This window comes from Lagopus leucura, unplaced genomic scaffold (assembly GCF_019238085.1).
Source record: "Lagopus leucura isolate 7727_CA_CO unplaced genomic scaffold, USGS_WTPT01 Super-Scaffold_1, whole genome shotgun sequence".
In the NCBI taxonomy this organism is placed as follows: Eukaryota; Metazoa; Chordata; class Aves; order Galliformes; family Phasianidae; genus Lagopus; species Lagopus leucura.
In genome coordinates this window covers 36,449,050-36,473,422 of record NW_024962250.1, presented here as the reverse complement: position 1 = coordinate 36,473,422, position 24,373 = coordinate 36,449,050, and the positions used below count along the sequence as shown (strand labels likewise).

At 36.9% G+C, this 24,373-nt stretch overlaps 1 protein-coding gene across 6 annotated transcripts in view; it reads right to left on the bottom strand.

Annotated features, from left to right (window-relative positions):
• Nucleotides 1–2,119: 2,119 nt before the first annotated feature.
• The window catches only part of PPP2R5E (protein phosphatase 2 regulatory subunit B'epsilon), a 67,603-nt gene continuing 45,349 nt past the window's right edge, over nucleotides 2,120–24,373 (bottom strand). For 5 of the 6 annotated variants that reach the window (XM_042895196.1, XM_042895205.1, XM_042895231.1 and 2 more), the window contains 11 exons: nucleotides 21,119–21,220; nucleotides 18,934–19,026; nucleotides 14,713–14,843; nucleotides 14,567–14,626; nucleotides 13,835–13,943; nucleotides 12,767–12,820; nucleotides 12,616–12,666; nucleotides 11,747–11,866; nucleotides 9,173–9,300; nucleotides 6,864–6,965; nucleotides 2,120–4,355 (listed from right to left, as the gene is read on the bottom strand). In XM_042895196.1, the coding sequence (XP_042751130.1) occupies nucleotides 4,256–4,355; nucleotides 6,864–6,965; nucleotides 9,173–9,300; nucleotides 11,747–11,866; nucleotides 12,616–12,666; nucleotides 12,767–12,820; nucleotides 13,835–13,943; nucleotides 14,567–14,626; nucleotides 14,713–14,843; nucleotides 18,934–19,026; nucleotides 21,119–21,220 (1,050 nt within the window). In that variant the 3' untranslated portion in view covers nucleotides 2,120–4,255. The remainder of the gene's footprint in view (nucleotides 4,356–6,863; nucleotides 6,966–9,172; nucleotides 9,301–11,746; nucleotides 11,867–12,615; nucleotides 12,667–12,766; nucleotides 12,821–13,834; nucleotides 13,944–14,566; nucleotides 14,627–14,712; nucleotides 14,844–18,933; nucleotides 19,027–21,118; nucleotides 21,221–24,373) is intronic. The other variant, XM_042895213.1, reaches the window with a different exon arrangement.

Genomic DNA, 24,373 nt, shown 5'->3' with positions numbered 1-24,373 from the left:
GAAGGCATTGTTATTATTACTTTGATGTAAGTAGAAGACGTGTTCACGGTCTGGTTGGACCAGTCTTTATATTTTCATATGCACCTTTTAATATAATATAAAAAATGTTTCATTTCCTTCCCTCCCCCCTCCCACCTACAAATAGTTAAATGCATCTAAATTTAAAAACAGTAATGGACCAGAGCATTCCTATGGGGAAAAATGAACTTCTGCTGCCCTCTCCTGCTTAAACAATGAAATGCTAAAATATTCAGATCTATGAATCTAATGCTAACTTTTAAACAAAAAGCATGACAGCTCATTCGCTATACTACAGTCAAAAATAGGCCAACAACAAGAAATGTATTGGTACTATTTATATTTGAAAATTCCTCATTTTACATGAGGTTATGAATACAACGTATTTACAGTAAGTGATCCAAATAACAAAAACATGTATTCAGGGGTCATGATAAGAAGCGCGTGCTTCTGTGGATGGGAAGCGACACTGGGATTAAAGTTTTCAATGAAAAATTAGTTCCATCCCACTTCAAGATGTCGTAGACTTTAAATGAAAAACTGGGCAATGCAAAATCTGCTGCACCTATCGACTAGGAAAACTAATTTGTGCCACACGATACAGCTGGTAAGGGAAGCAGATGAGCCTAAGTAAAGTCACACATAAATAAGAACACTCTGCAATCTTGCTCTTCATCAGCTTTATCATCTTTTAGGGGACTGCATTGTGAGGACAGTCACACGATCAAGAGAAAATGCCATCTTTGCTTTTAAAGACAGAACTAAAGCCAATTCATTTTGGTTTTATTTGGGGGGGAGAAAAATCTGCTCAGTTTTTTCCCCTCTCCTCACAAAATAATAGAGGTTTTTATAGCTCCTAATATATTTTCCTTTCCTTAGAGTAGGAGAGCCTGAGGCTGTACTTACACATGTATAACGTACACACAGCTGCTGCTTTTCTTGCTCAAGCAATTCTTGGCTCCAACAGCCTTGCTTTTTTTCCATATATAGGAGGAGATAAAAAATAAATTAAACCCTTTTATTTATGCTAAGAAAACCAAGATTAAATGTACTAATGAAAGATCCAATGGCATTAGAATACTTTTATTTAAAGCATTCCAACCTTTGGAAGAGAGACAAAAAACACTCAAAATCAATGAAAGGAAAACAATAAGGGAGACTTGCAAGATGAAAAAAGCAATATGTGCTCAATTTAAAGTATATGAGAGGAACTTTACTTTTACAGTCGTCGTATCCCCATGACCTGATGCAATGCCCTTGTATTGAAAATGCAGTTCTTTCCTTTTAGCAGACAGCATTCAATCCTTTCTCCTGAAACCAATATGGCACAGGACACCAGCCATCACCCAACCACTGCTCTAAGAGCAGTTAACAACAACATTTACACAAATAAAGGTAGTTTCTGGAACTCAACAAGCAAACGAAAGCACAATTATAAATAGACGCACTGATCACACTTGGGCCCATTTGCTGCCTTCTTCTTTGCCTAAAGCTCCAACTGATCCCAAAGGGAGCTCTGTACAGTGGCAGAGTATCGCATTCGGGTTGCGGCAAACAGCGTACCCTGGGGGTACAGTCAGGTCATTGTGGCAAGTGCTTCTTCACATACACCACAGAGGGCACCACAAAGTGCAACCTAAGGTCTCATCAGCCTTTTAGAGTCTCGTGACTAAGAGCACATTGTCCCATTCCGCTCAGAGAAACATTCCTTCTTGGAAGTGATAAATCATCTACAAGCTTTAGACGCTCCCCGCTATCCCCACATCAGAGGTAATAAGATATTGCAACCCATCAGGTTCTCATCAGTTGTGTATGATCAACACCAGAACGTCATGTCAAAACCATAAAGTTGTGAACAAACAACACTCACCTAAACTCTAAGTACAGGACAAGGTGCTTTTTCTAATTTCACATCGTTCTGCTTTACTCCACCAGGTGGAAAATTTCTTTTTTAAATTTCCATTATATCTCAATTTTTCACAATCAGTCTTTAAGCATGATTCAATCCATCCTCTTGTAAATCGTGATAATTTCACACAGAAATCGCACTAGTTAGTATTTCTTTTGTAACAGAAATAAAAGACTGTCAAAATCAACGGGCTAAGGGACGTGATTCATTATAAATTTATTTAATCTTCAGTATCTCAGCTTGCACCTTTGCTTCAGCACTTCAAAATAAAATGTTTCAACTATGACAGTAACTGTCTAATTTACACTGCGTCCCAGCCAGTGTTCTTAGAAGCTCGTTAATCCCATTAAACCATGTTGTGTTGGGAGTTGCATATGACTAGATCCACCTTATTTCTTTTTTCTCCCTGTCCCAGAATTAACAGTGCCAAGTTTTTACAAAACTGTTGAGTTTACAACATATCTGTGTGTGCAGACCCAGGAGTACAAACTGTGACCTGATAGTCCCGAAACAGTCAGTAGTCAAGGAGGGAATGCTTTTTTGCTTTTTTTCCTCTCTTCTTTTCCGTGCCTGGAAACAAGAAAACTTCAAATCCTACTGTATACTTAAATGGTAGGAAGAAAAATATACAAGCATGTATTTATATTGTATTTCTATCAATGGCAACAGGTCATAAATTCATGTTTGCAACTATCACAAAGACTCAGGAACACCAATTCAGTTTTATACTGTAAATACTGCTGGATTGATGGTTTAGGATTATCAATTCACTGTTGTCATATGACCGTAACAGTTCAAAAGCATCCTGGAGTAAAATCCTGAAACACATACCTTTCGGTATATAATAATGCAACTGCATTAGCTAAATATTTACTGTACATAAGTTTTATCAGCATTTTACCTACCAAAGATGTAAATTCCACTTTCAAATACAAAGCAGATAGCCAATAATGTATACTTATAATACAGCCCTCTTCTTTTTTTTTTTTTTTTTTTTTTTTTTTTTTTTCTTTTGTTTTAAACAATTTGGTCACAATGCACCTTTGATATAAAAGCTTTATTATTAATACTCAGAACATTAGGATTTCCAGAATTTTTTTTCAGTAGCATTTGTAGAACCACTTTTGGTAACAAATACAGTAGTTAGGAATGAGCATCCAGATGAGAATGCAGAAGTATATTATCCAGAATCCTTTCCAGCTAAGACCATAGGGCTGGTACTGTGATGAGTAATAATAGTACTAGAACCACAAAAACACTATAGTATGTTTCTTAGAGGCTACATCCTCTTTTGCTGGAACACTTTATAAATACATATTAAAAAGTAAGGCAACAACTCCAAACAGTCCAAACTGCTATCTCAACTCATTTCCCAGTTAGATCCATGACCACTGGAGATCAATTTCATGCTTGCACTGTTTAGCGTTTGTCTTTATTCTTTCAAAATGGTCCAATAAAAACATACTGTAGTAATTTAGGAATTAGTATTTCTAAAACAGCTCTGGTACGTGTGTCCAATGCTGTAACACTAATACTGGTTAGGTACTGAAATCTAAGCTGTTACCACTGTCCATTTTTCAAGGATTGTGGACACTAATTTGGATTTGCAATAAATAGGTGCACGAATCCAAAGCTCCCTTTCCTACTATGTTTATCACCTACTTGTTTTTTTAGCTCCTAATGTTCAAATTAAAGAAGCACCAGAGACAGACTGGTACTAAAAAATGCTCACATCAGTAAACAAAACTTTTATTCAGGACCTATGCTTTTGTTTTTTTTCATGGCCCTGATCTGAATGGACATTCAACTTATGAAGATGTGCAAAAGGAAAGAAAAAAAAAAGTCAAATTACAGTAAAGTTATCCAGAGAAGGAGGATGTTACACAAACTCATAAGGAAATGACAGTCTTTTTTCTCTTTTACTATAAATACACTTAACAGTTTAGCAGAAAGACAAGCTAAATTTTAAGATTGTTCACATTTGAAAGTTGTATTATACTCTCTGCTAACGATAAATAAGGAACAGGTCCTGACAATGAAATCTGACATTGCAATTTTCATCAACAGATCTTTGAAGACTGGTTTTAAAGAAGGGTTAAAACAATGATTATGTTTGCAAAGTTCTGAGAAGTCCATCTGCTGTCCAAACTTTGGATTAAAGTCCTTATTTTTTTCCTTTACTTAGAGACAGGTATATACAGTGCTGTTGTAATAATGAAACAAATGTGAAATCTACTGTAAAGTTGCACAATACAGAAAACTGTTGCTCCATCTTCTACTACATAAATGTGTGACTCCACAGGTTAATAATGCTGTTTTGTTTTTTTGTTAAGTTGGAATTATTCCATCACGTCTAAGACCTCTCTTTAATTCCAAATCCTCCAGTTTTTTCCACAGTTCTTCACGCTCTTTTTCTTTCTTCTTCTCACTGACAGATGAAACAAAACAAAGAGTTAGCAGACAAAAATAAATATTTCTGTAAAAATGACATTAATTAGCAGTACTAATTTTATTTAATATTTTGTAATTCCTATACTTTTTCTTGTTTAAGGGTTTTTTTTTTTTTTTGCTTTTGCTTTTCATTGCTTATGTAAGTACTACTAAAAAAGTATTAGGATAAAATAAAATAGTGCTTACACATGCTATTCTGCAATAAGAAATAAATTAAAAAAAACACACATGGACTTCTATTATGGACCAAATATCATTATTATTGCTAATCTGCATTTTGTTATTTTCAAGTTTCTTTACTCAGGGCTTTCATATACCTCAGCAAAGTTCAGACACAAGATGCATCTTTTAGCCAGTGCTTTACTTTTTTTTTTCCCCCCCTACCAAATTCTATGTAGTATTTTCTTTAACAACAGGCTTTCATGGCTATTTTGTTAAAATTAAACAGCTGAGCTAATATTTGCTTTACCTGCATTATTTGCTTTCTAAATTTCCAGTTTCTGCTGTAGCTTCTTTTGAATAAATTTCCCTGCATTTCAAGATGCAAAATGCATCCCATTTCTACGGCATCACCATGCATGTTCAGATGAAATGAAAAGCTAACAATAATAGATACAGATTCTCTATCATCAAATTACAGAATTCCTAAAAATATTTCAGTGGATTAGAAATACTATTCCTACATATCTCAACTCAGCTGCCATGTCAACATCTGGTTAAAGTATTTTCAGCACACAAAAAAAGAAAAGCAACTTTTATCTAAGTCCCTGAAGATCAGTTAAAGCAAAATAGAGCCCACTGTCTCTGAAACACAGTATCACAAGAATAAATGAAATAGCCTGACATTTTCAGGCTGTTTACCAGATAGTTATTATCTTATCATTATAAAATAGATGCCTGCTTAGTGAAAGGCTCTGAAATGATGATAACCTCATCCAACTTACCTATCTGACCTAGCATAGTCATTAATACTGAACATTTTTCTCCTCAAGCTTTAAGTAGTATTAAAGATACATTTTAAAAATGTTGCTTTATTAATACAATTAAGTTTTTCTGTAAACATTATTTTTTTTCTTTAAACATCCATTAATTAATTGTCCCTGTTTACACGTGCAGTTATTTACATGCTTTAAGATGATAATTAGTTGTCCAAACATGGAACATACTACACCGGTGCCCCGTTCTGTTAAGAGCCGAGTTCCTCATCTCAAGGTGCAAAGTGCAAATGACACTGATTTAAGTCACTGAGGTGACTTGAAAATGTCTGGATTAGATGACCAGTCCTGAGATTCTCAGCCTCTTTTGTGTGCTAGAAAGCCACATGGTATTGCCTCAGCTGTTCTAGCAGATTGAACCTTATTTATCATCAGCTACTTAGAATTCATGTGTCCTAGCTCACAGACCTGAGGTTTTAAGTTTAAAAAGCTTTATTAGTTCACCTGTGGATTTTTCATGTATAAAACTTCTTATTTTACAGCAATGAAGCATAACAGACAACAGCATGAATCCAGACACGCAATTCTAAAGCGATAGACTGCAAGAGACTTTAGAGACTACTAACATAGCAAGTTTTTATGACTTTCAGAATCCTTTGCTTTGCTTGTGGGAACTCCAAGTCACACAAAAGTTCAGAGTTCCTGAATTCTATTTTTTTTTTTTTTTTAATCTGCTACTTTGGATGGGCTAAATCTCTGCACAATAATTGGAATATGAAGGAACATAGGAAAACAGACAAATTGCATACAACTGGGTTGGAACAAATGAGTGGTGTACCTAATGGATTGCACAAGCACAAAGATTCAGATCAAGCAGATTAAGAATCAAAAAAGTTGAAAGATGCCTTTGTGCTTTAAGACAACATCTAGTCTATAAGCACTGATTTGGAAAATCAAAATATGCGGATTTTCCTCATGTCTCTTTCCAAATCTCAGTGTTTGTTTTAAAGTCTTGAAGCACAGTGGTATCTTAAAACACTTGTTTTCTTTTATCATTGAAAAGCTTCACACAAACAAAGAATGGCAGAGGTCAAATGGGGCCTCTGGAGACCATTGATGTATCCCCTCAAGTAGGGCCACCCACAGCAAGTTGCCCAGGATCACCACCAGGCAGCTTCTGAACATCTCCAAGCATGGAGACTCCACAACCACTCCGAGCAACGTGTTCCATTGACCACAGTTAAGAAGTGCTCCCCAGTGTTTAGATGGAAATAGCTTAATACATCTAATTCTTTTGGAATACAATGTCAAAAGGAGTTTCCTGAAACTTCCCAAGCTATGTAATAATTACCACGTGTTATAAGGGGTAAAGATCAACTTATACATTACATTCTCTCACAACTTGCAAACAGTAAGCTAAAGAGAACATAGGGAAAAATACAAGCATTGTGTGAATTATGTATGAGATTTTGCAATTGCAGCTGAGTGCAAAGGAAAATCTAAACAGCAGTCCTTATGCACAGCTGACAAAAAAAGCTTTAAAAAGTTACCGCTGACGATCTGACTTGTAAGTGGCTGTCAGCTCATCAAACATGGTGCTGTTCATTTCCATAAATGCCTTCAACACATTGTAGACTAAAGCCACAATAGCCCTGTGAAACATTAAAATAGAAGAAAGGAATTGATTAGTTTCAGGTGAAATCAAAAAGAAAACTATCTTCTCTTACCAGCAGTTCTGTGATCAACTCTGCTCTTGCAAATATGCGAATTTTTATTTCAGTGAAACTACTTGATTAACACCTTTAAAGGTATGAATCAGTTCTTGATAACTCTAATAACTACTTACATGAGGCAAAGCAAACATCTAGGGTAAAAGGTAACAACAGAAAGCTGTTAGAAATAACGATAGACTCCTCCCTCATGATGTTGAGCAATTCTCAGTGCAACTCCAGGGATTAAAATCATTGCTTGCAGAAGTACCAGAATTGAAACAAAAAAGGGTATGATTCATATTTCCTTACAATTCTTCCATCAAGCTGAATAATCCATGCCTCCATGCAAAATACAAGGCTTTATTTCAAAAGTGCTGTCCTTGTATCATTACATTTCATGTTCACTTTCACTTTGGTACATTAAAAAAATTATTAATTAAAAAAAAAAAACACCACTACAAGTGCTATGGATGCAATGTTGCCACATCTACGCAAAGCAGTATATAGTGTATGAATAAACCTCTGCTGCCTTTGCTTATTGCTGTAACACAGAAGTCAATACACCACTGCTCATTTTGATTCCAGTTGCTTATCTGAATAAAACAGGACCTGTTCCTACAGGGAGAAATGATGTACAATGCTAGTAATTTCAAAAAGGCTGCAAAGACAGTCTGTCACACAAAGATAGGCTAAAATATAACAGTATCTCCAAAGTAACAGGGGTTTGTTATTAGTCTGATTTATCTAGAGTTCAAAATTCCTCTCCAGCAGAGTTCAACATAAAAAAAGCAACATAGCAACAGAGAAGGGAAGGAAACAAAGCTCAAAAACATTTAAAAATTTGAACAGATTATTAATCAAGAAATCCTGATTCCTGATCCAATGCTACAGGTGTCATATTCAGACACATGGCTGCTTATGAAACAGCTCTTCAGCAGGCATGAATGCAAGTGCTAGCAACATTTGGAGCTAAACTACATAGCAAATGTGACATTTCCACATTCTCCTGTCTACCATTCGCATATTTCCAATAAACTATCACTTTTGCTGTCCTCATTTATTAATGTTTTAATACACATAAAGATTCCTAAAATATCTTCTTGATTCAACAAGTTTCTTAATCTGGTTTGCCTGCTAATGGTACAACATTCCTGTAGGTATGAACACTCTGAGAAGTGAAGGGCTAGCATGTCCTGATGACTTGAAGCACCCCAGAATGTAGCACAAAAGGCTGGACAGAGTGCTGGAAGGTTTCAGACCCTCAGTGCAGCAGCAAGCCACTTAAAATGTCTTTCTGTAACCAGCCTTTACCATGGAAGGTTTCCAGTAGCATTAGATTTGTGATGAAAGCACACGAACTTGAGGGTTTGAAAGGTGTAGAACACAGAGCAGAAGATGAAATAGCTTACAAATACTTTACAGGAAGATCTTAGCAAAGTAACTGGGATCTGAGCACAGTACAGCTCATTAAAAATACCAGGTTTACTAAACAGCAATCCGTTTGGCTTAACAAACATTTCAACCCAAGTATAGAATACATGATATCTAACTGTAACAATGTTTTTCATTACACTACTAGAAAATTTTGTTCAAAAACAAGAAAGCAAAATATCAATAGGAAGCCACTAATCTGTGCCCAATGGAGAACAGATGTATTTAAATAAATTTAGAAGGAAAAAAAACACTACCTAAAAAAAAAAAAGGATGTTTATATGCTCCATAAACATTCAGAAAAATGCTGGTACCAGAGGGAACAGTACCATCCACGATACAGCTACAAAGCTTTATTAATGCCAAGCATCATTATTCTAGACAACACATTTACCAGCTGTTTATGAGAAACGCTTGATGGGCAACACTTTTTCTTCAATAACAATACAACACCTAATTTTTCTTTCTTTTAACTTACGGAGAAGGTTTATTTTTATCCCCCGAGGTACTGATTTTCATACACGTACCAGATAATTAATATCATTTTGAGCCAAGCTCAAGCATGCTCTAATTTATATTGGCATTAACAGAGCTGCACCTGCTCATGTCAGCTTCGAATCTGGGTATCTCCTATTCTGACAATCTTCAGCACATACTTCCTAAATTGATCAGTAGTTTGACAAGAGGTAATTTTAAATTTAATTGCAAGAACTTACGGATTCCAGTGCTCTTTAGAAATCCTATAAAGGCTGGAAAACATGATGGGAAGTATGACATTTGAATTCTCCTCTATCAAACTCATGATGTATTCATTATTCCAATAGTACAGTGCTCTTTCAGCCACCTTTGAGTCAAAGGAATAAAATATTAACAGGAATTCATGTACTTGTATTTCTAATAATCTGAAGCAAAAACAAACCACAGAAATTTCATTCAAATGAATTAGCTCTGGAATTAAGACTATTTTTATCAGTAATATAATCTATATTAATGAAATCAAATTTTTATACTGTAATTCAGATCCCACAGTATCTACCCTCTCTTACTCCTGAACAATATATTGAGAATCAATACAGACCAAGTGCAGATAATACAATACTGCAGCTTTGGAAGTGAAAGGACAGTGGAACAACTTTTCCACCTCCTCTTCCCCTCCACCTTTGATTTCCCAGATGGAAGGATCAGACCAGCATTAGCATACAAGACAAAGGAAACTGTGTTATGTCCAGTAGCTGGGCTAAATATGGGAGATGAGATCTTAAACACGGGCAAGGTACTAATTACAATAATCATTATGAGGGGCCAGTTGGGAACTAGAAGAGAAAACATCTACACTGTACTAAAAACAGATGTCATCCAGGAAAGAGCCTATAGCAGTTGTATCACAAAATCACAGTGATTCTGTGATTCCACTCCAACCCCCTGCTAAAGCAGGTTCCCATAACAGTTGCACAGGAAAGCATCCAGGCAGGTTTTGGATATATCCAGAAAAGGAGGACTCTACTGCCTCTCTGAGAAGTTTGTTCCAAAGCTCTGTCAGCCTCTTAGTAAAGAAGTTCTTCTCCATGTTCATATGGAACTTTCTGTTTTTCAGTTTGCCTTCATTGCCTCTTGTCCTGTCACCAGGCAGGACTGAAAAGCACCTGGCCCCATACTGTTGACACCCATCCTTTCATAAGCCTTGATAAGATCCCCTCTCAGTCTCTTCCAGGCTGAACAGCCCTGAGTCTCACCGCCTATCCTCACATAAGGGGATACATCTGTTCCAGGTCCCTAATCATCCTCGTAATCCTCCACTGCTGGACTCTTTCCAGCAGTGCCCTTTCCTGAACTCAGGAGCCCACAACTGGACACTGTACTCCAGATGAGGCTTCACTAGGGCAGAATAAAGGGGGGGAGAACAACCTCCCTCGACCTGCTGACCACGTGCTTTTTAATATACCCCAGGACACCACTGGTCTTCTTGGTTGCAAGGGCACACTGCTAGCTCATGGCCAACCAGGACAGAGAAAGAAAGGGATCCTTACCAGCAGGTAAGCCTCTAATCTTACTGATGTGTGCCAGTCACTCCTCCCAGTTTTGCTTCATCAGCAAACTTGCTGGACAGGATCAGCTATTTCTTCTTTCCCTATCCACTTCACTGTCCACTCGTCCAGCCCACACTTCCTATGCTTACCTATTAGGATGTCATGGGGGGCAGTGTCGAAAGGCTTGCTGAAGTTACACATCCACTGCTCTCTCATCTACTCAGCCAGTCATGACATCACAGAAGGCTACCACGTTGGTCAAGCATGATTTCTCCTTTGGTGATCCCATTCTGGCTACTCCTGATAACCTTCTTGCTTGGAGATAACATTTAAAATAAGTTGTTCCATCACCTTTCCATGGATGAGGAGAGGCTGACTGGCCTGTAGTTTCCCAGGCCCTCCTTCTCCTCACTGCGTTTTCTGAAGACTGGAGTGACATTGGCTTTCCTGCAGTCTGCTAGCAGCTCTCCATTTCTCAATGACCTTGCATAGATGATAGCGAAGTGGTTTAGCAATCACTTCTGCCAGCGCCCTCAGTATTTGGTAGGTGCATCCCATTAAGGCCCAGAGAATCATGTAAGCTTATTTTGTCTCTAATCAGATCCTCTTCAACAAAGTGGAAGTCTTCCTTTCTCCATGCTCTTTTTTTTTTATCTCTAAGGTCTGGGATTCCTGAGAGTCAGTCTTAGCATTACAGAATGAAGCAAATAATCTATCTTCTTTTATGTAAGGATAGATCACATAGCTTAATATGTAGATGATACAGGCCACGAATCCTAACTCCTCTTCATGATTAAATTTAATTCCTATTCATCCCCCTTCTTTCTATCATGCAAGAAAGAAAGTGGTCTATGGGACCTATCACCTCTAACCAGAGATCTCCTTAGAGAACGAAGGAGGAAGGAGAACAAAAATGCTGCACAGTGCTGCACTTAAAAATGGGAGCAAATAAATCCCGCTGGGCCTACAAATCTGAAGGCCATACAATCAGTGTCTATCACCTACAGCTGTAAGGACTCAAAGTCAGTTGGGACACAGTTTAAAGCCTCATGTAGCTCCAAACTGCAAGTTCTGTGCTGTAACCCACAAACGTACTTCATCATGGAGCTCAGAATTGAACTTCTACTGCAACATAAGTTTCCACGTAGGAATCCAGAAGACAAGTATTTAAAATAACATAAAATGGTATCTACATTTGAAGAGGTGTTATGCTAGAAATTGAGACTACACATTCCTAAACAAACAATTGTCTTCACCACTAACCTGAAAATGAGGGCTAGAGACACACTTGGCAATTTGTTTAAACAAGGGTTCCTGGATTTTGACAAATTGTGATGGTTCAATTACATCCAAGATTTCCTCCAGCTCTCCTAGGAACATGACCTACAGACAAGGAAGGAAAAATTGAATTAAAAAAACCTCTAAATTATCTTGCTCAGTAAAATGCTGCATACCTTCAACTTCTCCTCTAGGGAAAAATGTAAGCTCATCAAGAATCTCGTTCAAAAAAAACATGACAACTTCTGACTCTAGTGTCAGAAAAAGATACCGAAGTGCAAATGCTGTATGTAAAGTAATCACTTAAAACAAACTTCAGAATTGCACCAGGATATGCGTGCTTTGACTAGAAAGTCTTCATACCTGGTAAGTAAGGAGAGTCACATAACAGAATTTTATCTCCATTTTTAAAGTAATACTCAAAATAACAGTTTCTCTAAGTCACAAAATCTCAGGAAATCTCAGGTTTGCATTTAGAATTTTAAACAAATATGCAAACATTTAACAGCATCTTTTACAAGTTTGGTAGGTAACACAGCATTTTCAAATATAAAAAATTCCGAATCAGAGTTTTTTAAATTAGTCCTCAATATATTTATTCTCTCCTATCTAAATCAAAATCTGTGTAAAAGCTAGAGTTTATTTCATGAGTAGGAACTACAGCTATCAGAAGCTTTTCTCTTTATAGTCAGAACTGTCCAGAAAAAAAAACAAACACATCAACTGCACGGATTAATATCAAGATCCAGTACAGCGTGTACAATCTGTCTGGAAATACCTAAATGTTCACTGCATATCATACTGTACAGCAAACTAACTCTTACATTTTTTGTTAACTGCAGTAATTCATTTACCTCTTTCTGACTGCAGGTTTTCGGCCAGAATTTCATTAAGCCTCTGATGACCTAAATTAGAAGAAAAAGAAGTTAGATTATTTTTTTTTTTAAACATTCTTCACAACAGGATAAGCTGTTCATCATGGAAAAAAATATGAAAAATATTTACTGGTTCTGTGAGTGAGGGGTCTTTCTCCAGAAACTGTACTATGCAATATGCCAGCTGTGAAGAGGTAAAGATTTAAGAAAACAAAGTTAGAACATTATAATGAAATTGCAGACAAACATTTAAAAAAAAAAAAAGAGAGACTGTAGGCAAGATGCTACACAGCTTTCTCAAAATCAGCCAAATATTTAAACTGAGATGCATAGGTTGCATTTAATCTATTAAATGCATCCATAAATCCATTTAAATTCAAGTTACTAGGGAATAATAAAGAAAGAAAAACATTACAAAAATCTTCACATGACAAATTATCACATACAATTAAAATTCAGAGCAACTTGGAGTTCAAAATGCAGTGACACAATGTTTATAAGATTTTGTTAATCTCTGAAATTGCTTCTTTTTACATGTTTTGTATATTGGTAAAATTGTGAAAACTCACAAGATGAGCTGGCACAGCTAAAACCCTGAGTAACATATTTAGCATGTGTGGCTTTGAAAGTATAAGAAAGATTATCTTATCAGAAATCTATCAGAAAACGAGATAGAAATGGAGCAGGTATCACTTATCAGAGGAAAAATGTCATCATGACAGCTGAAGGTATGACAGGACATAAGAGAGCAAAAACGTGCCATCAAGTCAGTGAAGGAACACATTGAAGATCATGCAGGAGCGAAGGCATTAGTATTCAGAAAGTTGCCAGAGTGAAGAAGAGCCCAGAGAGCACAAGACTAAGGAAAATTGAACATCCTCTTGGGACAGAGAAAGGGGATTGCAGAATGGGAAAGACAGCCTTGTGAGAATGAGGAAAGAACAGAAACGAAAGCCTAAAGAGAGCTTAACTACAAAAGTTGAAAGTATTACAGACGTCGGTTACATTTTTAATTATCTAATCAGACTAAAAAGTATTTGTCTTAAAAAAATGCAGTAAATGAATATGAAAATCTACTGCATTTTCCCACTTTACAAAACTTTTCCCCCACCTTTAATGTACTCAGCAATTAAATTTCCAAAGTTACTAAAAAATTATAGAATTCTAACTGAGCAGAAAATATTTTTATAACTTCTACCTGTGCATGGAAGAGTGATAAACTTCTGACAGTATGTAAAGGAATCAGCACCTTCACCAGAAACTGTTTATGCTCTGCCTTAAGAGGTAAAGCAAAACCATTGATAATACTAGAAATTAGAAGAGAAGTATTTGTTAGTGTTATCATCACAGAAAACATTCTTGAGATCTGAACAAGAACTTCCTACATTAAAATCATTTAGGAGTCAGCACCTGTATTGGGCTCAAGTTATTTGTAAACAGATGCTGAAATTTGCCCTCCTTTATATCAGCAATTCAGCACATATCTATACAGTACAAACAATTCAGCTCTAACTTAAAAATCATCACACGAACAACTGCACAAACCTTCTACTAAACAGATAAGAACGTGTCTGCTTAATCTGCAAATTCACACGTTCTTTGGTAATTAAGTTATTATAATTAGGTATATGAGATATTCACTCTAGTAGTGAATAGTACACTGCTAATGTACTTTAAAAAAATATGCAGTGCATAAGGATGAAGCGTAACACACACACAAAACCAATCCAATCCTCCTGCCTGTAACTTGCATCCACATATGAACTCCTGGCAAAGACAGGAGAGAGATTTGCTTAGAGATGGGCTCAAAGATGAGCACGTGCACACATCACTTTCAAAATCAGGGTTTATAGCAATACTTTTTCTAAGTCTGAATTACTCTGACACATCCAAAAGGGAAGCCTGATATTGGTAATGAAGGCTCATTTACCTTCCTAAAATTTCCAACAGCTCAGCTACGCCATTGAAGTGTTCAGTTTCATAAACAAATCTAAAAAAAAAAAAAAGTTAAATATAAGTAACATATCAGCATACTACAATATTTATGTGAGAAAAATGTCTCCTCCCACAGCTTACCGTAGAAAAATATTATTAATCTGTTTTCGGATAAATGCTCTAAGACCCAGAAACTTGCCATAAATTCTGTGCAAGACTGTTTTTAGGTAGTCCCGTTCTCGAGGGTCTTCGCTATCAAACAGCTCCAACAACTGTGTTTAAAGAAAAAAAAAAAAAGAAGTTAAACTGTAGACAGGCTTTACATTTGACTAGTATGGCACACAGAATTCCGTATGGCAGTTAAATTGCAGTAGGTGCATGTAAGAACTCAGTATCTGTACTGCCCAAGGTACAGAAATACAGTTATTAAAAAAAATAATAATTGCAACCCCCTGTACATCACCACAAAACACTACTTATTGACCTTAACTTCCAGCACAAACATTTAGAAATCTTTAAAGAATTAAGACACTTTTATTAACTGGCTCCCAATCGCTGCCGTCTTCCTCCTCCCTCTCCCTCCAAAAAATAAAAATGCTGTCACATCTAGAAAGTAACACACTATTTCTTACCACTTTCATTTTCTCACTGAATTAACAGACCTTCATTTTAATTGCATAAGTTTGCATCAAGGTGACATATTCTAGATGATTTTCATTTATAATATAAGGTCCTAAGCCCTTCTAGAGATTGCACGTCTTTCAGATTGTGGACTCAACAGTGCAGTCTGTGGCAGCACTGGATCTGCTGTCCCAGGATATCTACCAATTAATGCAAATCAAAGAATCAGTCAGGATTGAGCAAAATGTAAACTGCAATATCCAGTTTTTAAAGAAAAAAAAAAAAAAAAAAGAAAAAAAAGGAAAGAAAAGGAAAAAAGAAATTAAAAAAGATTACTTAGGAACTGGTAGATGAGATTCTAAAACAGCAAAATAATTACGTGGTTCTCAGCTAAAAGAGAAGACTAGCCAGTGTGTTGTTCTGTACAAAATCTATCCCAAAATATGCTCTCTAAAGCTTCCTCTAAAAACCAAGGTATGAAACAAGCAGCAAAAACACCAGTCTCACTTCTTCAATCTATTTCCCTACCACAAATGTATGAGTTTCACCTTATCTTTTCAGTTCCATCTTTTTTGACACTACAACATCTGCTATTTTTGCAGACATCTCAAATGAATTAGAAAAAACTTATTCAAAAAAAGGTAGAACTGCACAGAATGTAATGCAATTTAAGTAGTAAGAAAGAAAAGAGAGAATGAAGAGCAGCAAGATAAGGTAACATTCAAGCAGTACATATCTTGAAAAATAAATGAAGGCAGCTTGCCAAACAGGCCTTAAAATGTTTATGATGGTGGCAGAAAAACATGGCAGGAACAGCAGAGAACAAAATTATTCTCAATTCACAGATAGATAAATTATAATTATCTATTATAAGGAGATATGTAAGTGCATGTACACTGTCTAATTTCTGTGTAACTGGTGCACAATTTTGAGAAGGTGAAGAGAAAAGAAAATCAGACAAAGATTAAAAGATTTTTTTAAACGTTCTGGGATTTTGCTTTCTAATACTCAGGTTGATAATTGATGTATGAGTTCTTCTTCATCACACTGGACATTTTTTCCCCTACCTTAACCCTGCAGTAAGAATTTCTGATGGGAATTTCATGAGGAAATGGGGTTTGTCAGCTGCCCTCTAGAGGTTATCAACACATTGTTCAATTAGTTCCATAGTTAAAGAAATAAACAGTTACTTCATCCTTCCCCAAATAGCAAATTTCACCCAAAGACAGCAAACAGCTGGAAACACTTTTATTTTTAATATTCTCATTGGATTGTTTTTAGGAGCAAAATATAAATATTTCCAGTTCTTTTATACAGATCCTCTGTGGAAACATTGCTGAAGTCAGACTTGGTCTCTCATTTAAAAAGAAAAGATGCGTATTTGGATTTGTCCAATTCATTATCAGGTTTCAACAATAAAGTCTTATTTTTACTAACAAGCTGTAAGACTTCTATGATTTACGTAACTACTCTGACACCAAACATATACAGAAAGGGGAAATAAAACCTCCAAAATAGCAACCTTCAGTAACACAGATCCATGAGGATATTTCGATGGTGCCTCTTAGCAACCACTGCAGACTATATACAATGAAGCTTCAGAAATGAAGTCACACTGTGAGTGTACAACATTTTATCAAAACTTACAGCTGAAAGCCAATTACACATCTATATTTAAAAAAAAAGCAACCCACATCTGTCTCATTCTTCCCATATTAGCACAGTTCTTGCTAAGAAACACTTCACTCAAGTCCTCTTAGCATTAAAAAACGAATTGCGTTAGAGAGAAAACTGATGATAAAAACTGTCACACTTGTACTGCCAGTGTCACAAAACATAAGCATGCCTGGTGTTTCAAAAGTCTCAAGCTGGTTTCCAGTGTAAGTGATCAGTAAAAACTGATCGTTAACTCACGTCACACAAAAAATACAGAAAGAAATGCACAGACACCCAAGTTCCTGAAAATCAAATGAGAACACTTGTGAACAGGGAAATATACCTCTTTGCATGTGTACATAAGGCTCTGCAGAACTTTTGATAGAAAAACACGAATGTTTAACTGTGCAAAGCAATATATAACAATGCATCATCTGACAAGAGCTTCCAAATTCTTCAAATTCTTCCAAACTTCAATTTTATCAGACGTTTTCAGATAAGTAGGTTTCAAAATATCTCACTTCTCCCTTTCAGTAGATAAAGACCGATGGGATCTTAAGAATCCTTGTTTTAGACCCATTCTCCACTGCCAAATCTTAATAGGGCTGAATGCCTTGAAAAGCTTTAAGTGATTAGGATATCCCTGAATCTTACAATTTAAGGATAACGATTACTCCCTAAGCTAAATTCTTCAGGTATTCTTTATGTGAATACTGTACAAAAACAGCAAATTACTGCTTTTATTGCCTAAGCATCACAGGAAGAAAAACAACAAAACTCCAGAGTTGAGAGTAAGGTCATCAGCAATTCTGGGCTTCCCCAGCCATTTCTAGTTGGGCTTTTATTATATTGAAACCCCAGGAAATTCCCTTTTCCAGTTAAGTATGGAAATTTGCAAATTTCCATGATTTCAAAAGCAAGTTATGGACTGTGTTAAACATGGAGCTGATTCTGATTTTGTGGTTCTACAAGAATTCACAGTGGGAACACAAAACACAAACAGGCCTATTGTTGGAAGCTGAAGAGAAAAAGCAAAGGGAGCATATATGTGAAGTTTCCTGCCTTATCCCAGAAAATATCACCCTTCAGCCATCTCTGTTCTGGCCTCTGTTCTGGCCTAGAAGAAACTTCCTCAGCAGAAGACTGACTACTACAGTTTGAAGTGAAGGAGGAAGAAGATGAAATGTGTAAACCATCTGGCTGCCAGCTCACTGACAGACTGTGGCCACCTCATCCATTCAGCCAGAATGGCAAGCAAATTTCAAACAGAACTTCCCATTCTTTGCCAGTTTGTTTATTACTGATACTTCTTCCATCATGCTTTTAATAGAGCTGGAATTTTATATGGCTTTTTGATTTACTTCCCCCCCAAGCTCTACAGCGTTACTGTTTTTGATATAGCTTTGGGAATAGGCCTGTTAATGAATATCTGCCCTTGTTGCCAGCTCTCCAGCAGAGAAAAACAAATTTCCCCTTCCAACAGAAATATTTTATCAATAATATGATACATTTAAATTGTGGTGTCTCTAGATGGCAGCATTTTCAGAACACGTGCCTTTCATTTTTCAACAGTTACTGTTTCAGCTTATTCTTACCTTGAGCAAGTCAAATACAAGTGCTGATCCAAAGTAATGCCTCCAATTTTATTATGTTGACCCACAACTTCAGAGGCAGATGTTGGTGGTATGGCAGTAGAGGTCAAACCTTTCCACCAACAACCCATTATATTTTGTTGCCACTTGACAGATGACAGCAGAGGGGCAAGTCTGACAGAATGGAGTCTGACACAAAAGGGCACACAAATGCCCTTTCTTCAAGCAAAGGTGTGTCACTGAATTTGTCCACGTGGAAAAATGGCACCCAGTTGCACTCAACAATGCCTGCTGAAGGTTTACAGAGATCAAACAGTGGATATACTTCCCATTTCTGTAGTTTGACAACTTTCAAGTAAATGCTTGCTGAGCATTTTCTGTTGTAAATAAAGTTATACTTTCAAATCCCAAACAAAACATTTTCAAAGCAATTTTTTTTTTTTTTTTTTTTTCAAAAGCAAAGTGAAACCTTAAAGAAACCATACTGGCTTACCTGCAATACAAATTTCTGATCTATGTATTTTTTGGCAATGCTGGGCTGAAATTCTTGGCTTTCCAAAAATCGTATGAAAAACTCATATACAAGCTGCAAAGTGAAAAAAAAAAATAGTTTAGTTTATGACTTCATTATTGTTTATTATTTCTAAGTGTTTCACTAGATTCTTTCCATATAAAACAAAATACTTATTTTTCCACCAAGCAGGAGGATGAGAAGATGAAAAATATTTTCCTCCTTCAGCAAATTGCTACCTTAAGTGTTTCAATTAAATGTATGAGCTTTGTAAGTCAGTTTTGCTTATTTAACTCCATTCAGAGATATCTAATCACTAAATACAGACACTGCCATCTTGTAATGCTTGTTATCATCTTGTAAAGCTAACAAGGGTAATTGGAAAGCTCATTTAAACTGCCCTCTGTACTGCTTAAGTCATATCAAATAGAAAAATTACAGTTATGAAAGAACTGGTGAAACAGACAGAAATATTAATTTTAAATTAAAAACTACTCAGAGTAGTTTTCTATGACAACTTGAAACACAGAAAAAAATAGAAAATAGAATTTAATCAGGACTTTCTGACTTACTGAAAAGATTAGCCTCGAGGATGGAGAAAACCTGCTTGCTTCTATTCAAATCCCTCTCTGCCTGAACTATTCAGCGGGACAGCAATAGATCTTTCATTTAATAAGCCAAAAAGAAGCAGAAGAGGCACTCTGACAGCCTCATGTAACACCAACTCTGACCTGTCACTGATCACCTGAGCTTTGAGCACACACTTCTTTTTACTGCACCTTTTTAAGAAGAGCAGGCATTGGAAATTTTTTCCTTTCTAGTATCAGCAAGTATGAATTCTGACACTGAAGAAGAAAGGAAGCTACAAATCATATTTTAAAGCAACCTTAAACTTTTCCCTGCAAACACCGTTATGCTGCAACACTGCAACAGCTGCTGCTGCTTTATGTCAGCACTCTTTGAGTTCCTCCAAAAGGAAACAATCAAAAATCAGAAAGGTAGAGAGAGGCTGAGAAATATGACGTGGAAAAAATGTCAGTTTACGTCACTAACATCAATTCAGCAGGAAATCTATCAACTTCTGACAAATACTTTGGTACACTTCTTCCTCACAATGGTAAGTCATCCAACTGGCTAAGAAATTATATTCTTTTTTTTTTTTTTAAGTAATGACTTTTAAAAAAACAATGCCAGTGTCAGTGAAAGTAAGATAGCAGACATGTGCCTCTGCTGCCCATAGGTTTCCTGAAGATTTTAGGATTCTTATTTTGTGAAATTTATTATAAGTAAGGAATGAACCCTGCATATCAAGACAGTCCAAATCTAAGAGAATCAGAGAGTGAAGCTGCTCACAGGCGAAGCTGTACATCCAACTGTTAAATAAAATACTCATTTCAATCTGAGATCAACTGTGCTCCTTTGCTCACAGATCCTAGACTCCACAAACTGCTTCTCTGCTAAACTTCTTCTAAATTTATCTGTGGTGTAAGTCATAGTCCTGACTAACAAAGACAGGGTCTGCAATTCCTTCCAAATAGATTCTTTCTATAAAGGAATTTATTGCAATAGCATCAGTTGCTCCAAGATTATGTTATGTTTTTTGTTCAAAATACTTTCCATTGACACTTGAGATACAGAGGAAGCAATGACAGACAGCACTGAGCACTCACATCACTACAAACACCTGAAAGTAATCTTCAACTCAGGGAGAGGAAGGGAGATATAGACAGAGGTACAGATTCCCATTTGTTTTTCTAATCAGCAGCCTACCCCTGTGTGCTTTTGTATGAATGTTAACTATAATCAGTAAAGCAAAACTGCTGGAAGTATTGTTATTACTTGTGTATCACACAAACGTGAGGGAAAAAAATTGATCAACAAAGGGTAACAGGACTACAAGAGACACCAGTTTTGAAAGGTCTATCCAGTTCAATCCAGTTTTGAAAGTTCTAACACTTTCCAAATTCATGAAGTACTCTACTGTCTTTGTAGATACTTTGTAGATACCATGTAGATACAACACCATCAGTGAAGTAGAAACAGAATTTTCTCATAATTTCGTTATATCTCATACACTGGTTCTCATCCACAGGCTAAAAAAAAGTTATTGAAAATTAGATATATTAAGCAATGGTAAGCATTTATTATTAAATAAATGCTCAAAAACCTGTAGATGTGGCCATGATGCCTCCAAGGTGGGTTCATCTTCTTCTGGATCAAATTCATTGCTGTCACTAGGTGGGAGAGTTCTGAAGATATTGCAAGATACCTGAAAAGTGAAAGAAAGAATAGTGAGATCTGTTTTTCAAACAGGTACTAGATTCTATGCCTACTATAGACATCCTCATCATGGAAGCAGTATTTCTATTGCTCAATGTCTGACAAAGCTTCTTAGCAACAGCACAGGTCAAAGGAACCTATCACTTCACAAATCTACCACCAACTTTGGCTCTTAACCTTCTTTAAATGTTTTGCTTCTTTCTAGGGACATCCCAGCATTACCCAGTGAGCCATCACTGCTGACTTCCCAATGCTCCACATGAGCCCACCACTTTATTCCCTGTTCCACTGGCCATCAAGGTCTGCTAGGTCACAGGCATGGCCATCAGTATGCATTGACAAGGGTTTTCATATACTTTATTTTCCTTTGCCCCAGGAAATACATTAACATCTGCTAAAGTTCTCATCTGTCAACAGTTGCTTTAGTTATCAGTGTTCTTCACACAGTATATGCACAGACATTTTGTATCACATGCACAACTTGGTACTAAATGCAGGCAAGAAATACAACTTGCTTGTCACTTTGCCCATATTTTATTTCATTGCTGCTTCACTCTGCTTAATCTTATTTACAGGTACTTTGCTCAGAGTGCTTGGCCTTGTGAGGCTCATGCTATCAGCAAAAACCGAAGTAGAGTATTTTTCTGGGTTAATTACAGTGCTGAACGGAGTCTACTGATAATTATGCAGCACATCTTATAACCTGTAAACATGCTGCAGGGCCTCTTCTGCACTTTGAAGGTGGTGTAGTGCCTTCCTTGCACTCTGCTACTGTGTTTGACCCGTCTCTAAGCTGGTTAATCAAACAGTTGGGAAAGGCAGCATATTATCTCCTAATCCTGTCTATACGTGACCCTTCCATGGTAGTCCAGACAAATTAATCTATTTAAGCAACAAAACTAGTACACTCTTCAACATCCCAATGCCTTTTAGAGCTGGAAATATTTTATAGTTAGTCTGTAAGGCAAGTCTTCAGTACACTGGCAATTTAACATGAGAAAGCACATTAAAGCCAGGAATTTAAATACAATCCAGATAGCAATGAAAACAGATTGAGCCAGAGTGAAATTTTAGAAGCTGCAAGGTAAACCAAAGAGATTTGGGTGCTGCACAAATAAGATGGAACAACAGAAAACCGTAGGAAAGCACATACAGTACATACTAGCAAGGAATATTCAGTGAATACAAGTGGAAAACAAAAGTACTGTCTAACTGAAGAGCAAATATGGCAAACCAGCGAGTACAGAAAAAAGTGGTTTTGCAGTTGGACTTTTTTCATTTGCCACAAGAGGGAGCATTTCGCTACAGATACAGCAAAACGCTCTGACAGAATCTTTCAGCGGATGTCAACTCGCAGGGCTCTCAACCCTAATAATACAGCACCTATCAACCTGCCCTTAGATGCACTGAACTCTGTCCTATATGCACACCTCCCAAATGATACCTGATGCTCAGCAGATGGTCTCCTTTCCACTTCTTTTCCTGAGTCCTCCACTTCTCTCCAAAGCCCCCACATACAAAGACTTCTCTAAGTCAAGCATGTACTTCAGGAATATACAAATGTTACAGTTTGTTCGTCCCCAGGAATTCCTGACCCTATCCTTCTATCGTCCCTGAGATGGAAGAGCAGGCAGAAGAGGAAAGTGATCAGAACTAATGGGTCAGAGGTCTTTATTTAACAGCTGTTTATGAAGGTGGGTATGATAGGACCAGGGGGAATGGTGTTAAACCGAGACAGGAAAGGTTTAGGTTAGATATTAGGAGGAAGTCTTTCACACAGAGGATGGTGAGGCAGTGGAACAAGGAGATTGTGGATGCCCCATCCCTGGAGGCATTCAAGGCCAGGCTGGATGCGGCTCTGGGCAGCCTGGTCTGGTGGTTGGCTGCCCTGCATATAGCAGGGGGTTGAAACTAGATGATTGTTGCGGCCCTTTTCAACCCAGGCCATTCCATGATTCTGTGATTTATCAGAGCACAAAGCAGTAGAAGGACGCCCAAAGGATTCCCAAGTAAAAAGGGAAAAATGCACCTATTGGTGCCTTCCATCTGAACGCCTGGGATTCTGCAGTACTTACCAAAGTATTTTTGGTTAATGCTTCACGTTTGAAAGTCCCCAATTTCTCAGCATTTGGCCCCAAAAACAGGGAACTAGCAAAATCGAAAGCAGTCCACAGCTTTTATTCTGCCTTAAACTTCATTTGAAAGAAGAAAATGAAATTCTTCTGCAAATTTCAATTAATGGAATTTGTACCAAAAAAATCTGAGGAAATGTAAGCATTTATCAGATGTTAAGTTTTAAAACGAGAACAAATGCCAAAGTATGGCACCAGCAAAACCAGCAAGGAAAAATACATACTACCAGAATGACAAGCTAACTGAACTCAAATTGCTGTAAGATTTCAATTAAGTTGATCCAAGTTTCACACAGTTGCCCTAGCAGCACCATGGAAGAATGAAAGTTTCAGCAATATTTAGTTAAGTGCCAGGACCGACATTCGAATCTTAAGCTTCTAACAAAACCAGAGAGACTTCTGGAGCGTGTATTTAAAAATAAAAATTAAAATTAAAAGTCAGTCTCATGGCAAGTCAAAAGCAGGCTTTTTGCATAAGAACATATAGCAGGAAATGCAATGCAAGGTAGAAGAGAGTTCTCATATAGTTTGCTCTCTGTAATTTTTTTTTTTTTTTAATTTTTTTTTTTGCATTGGGAGCAAAGATAAGTCATACGGAGCCCAAATGCAGACATTCTCCTGAGGAGAACAGACAGAACAGGTTACCTTCAAATGATTCCCAGGGTAATCATAATTTTAAAAGATAATGCGTGCCATTACAGTTATATTAATCACCACAACACAGCATGAGAGCTCATTTACATGCAGTGTCAATTTACAGCATGCTTATCTAGATCAGTAGCCTCTGGGTGGCTAATGTTCACAAACCTCTAAGGGAGAACCGAAGGCAACAAGTTCTTCCATGCATGAACTGCCCAGCTGTGCGAGAGACTGACAGCCATCACACAACGATGGGGAAATGATGCACCAGGTCTGGGAAGAATCATTTTTCTCACAAAGGCATAAGGTAGCTATTCAGCGTTTGTCCCTGGGCCCAAGCAGAGTGCCAAAATTCCTCCGGCTCGATCGAT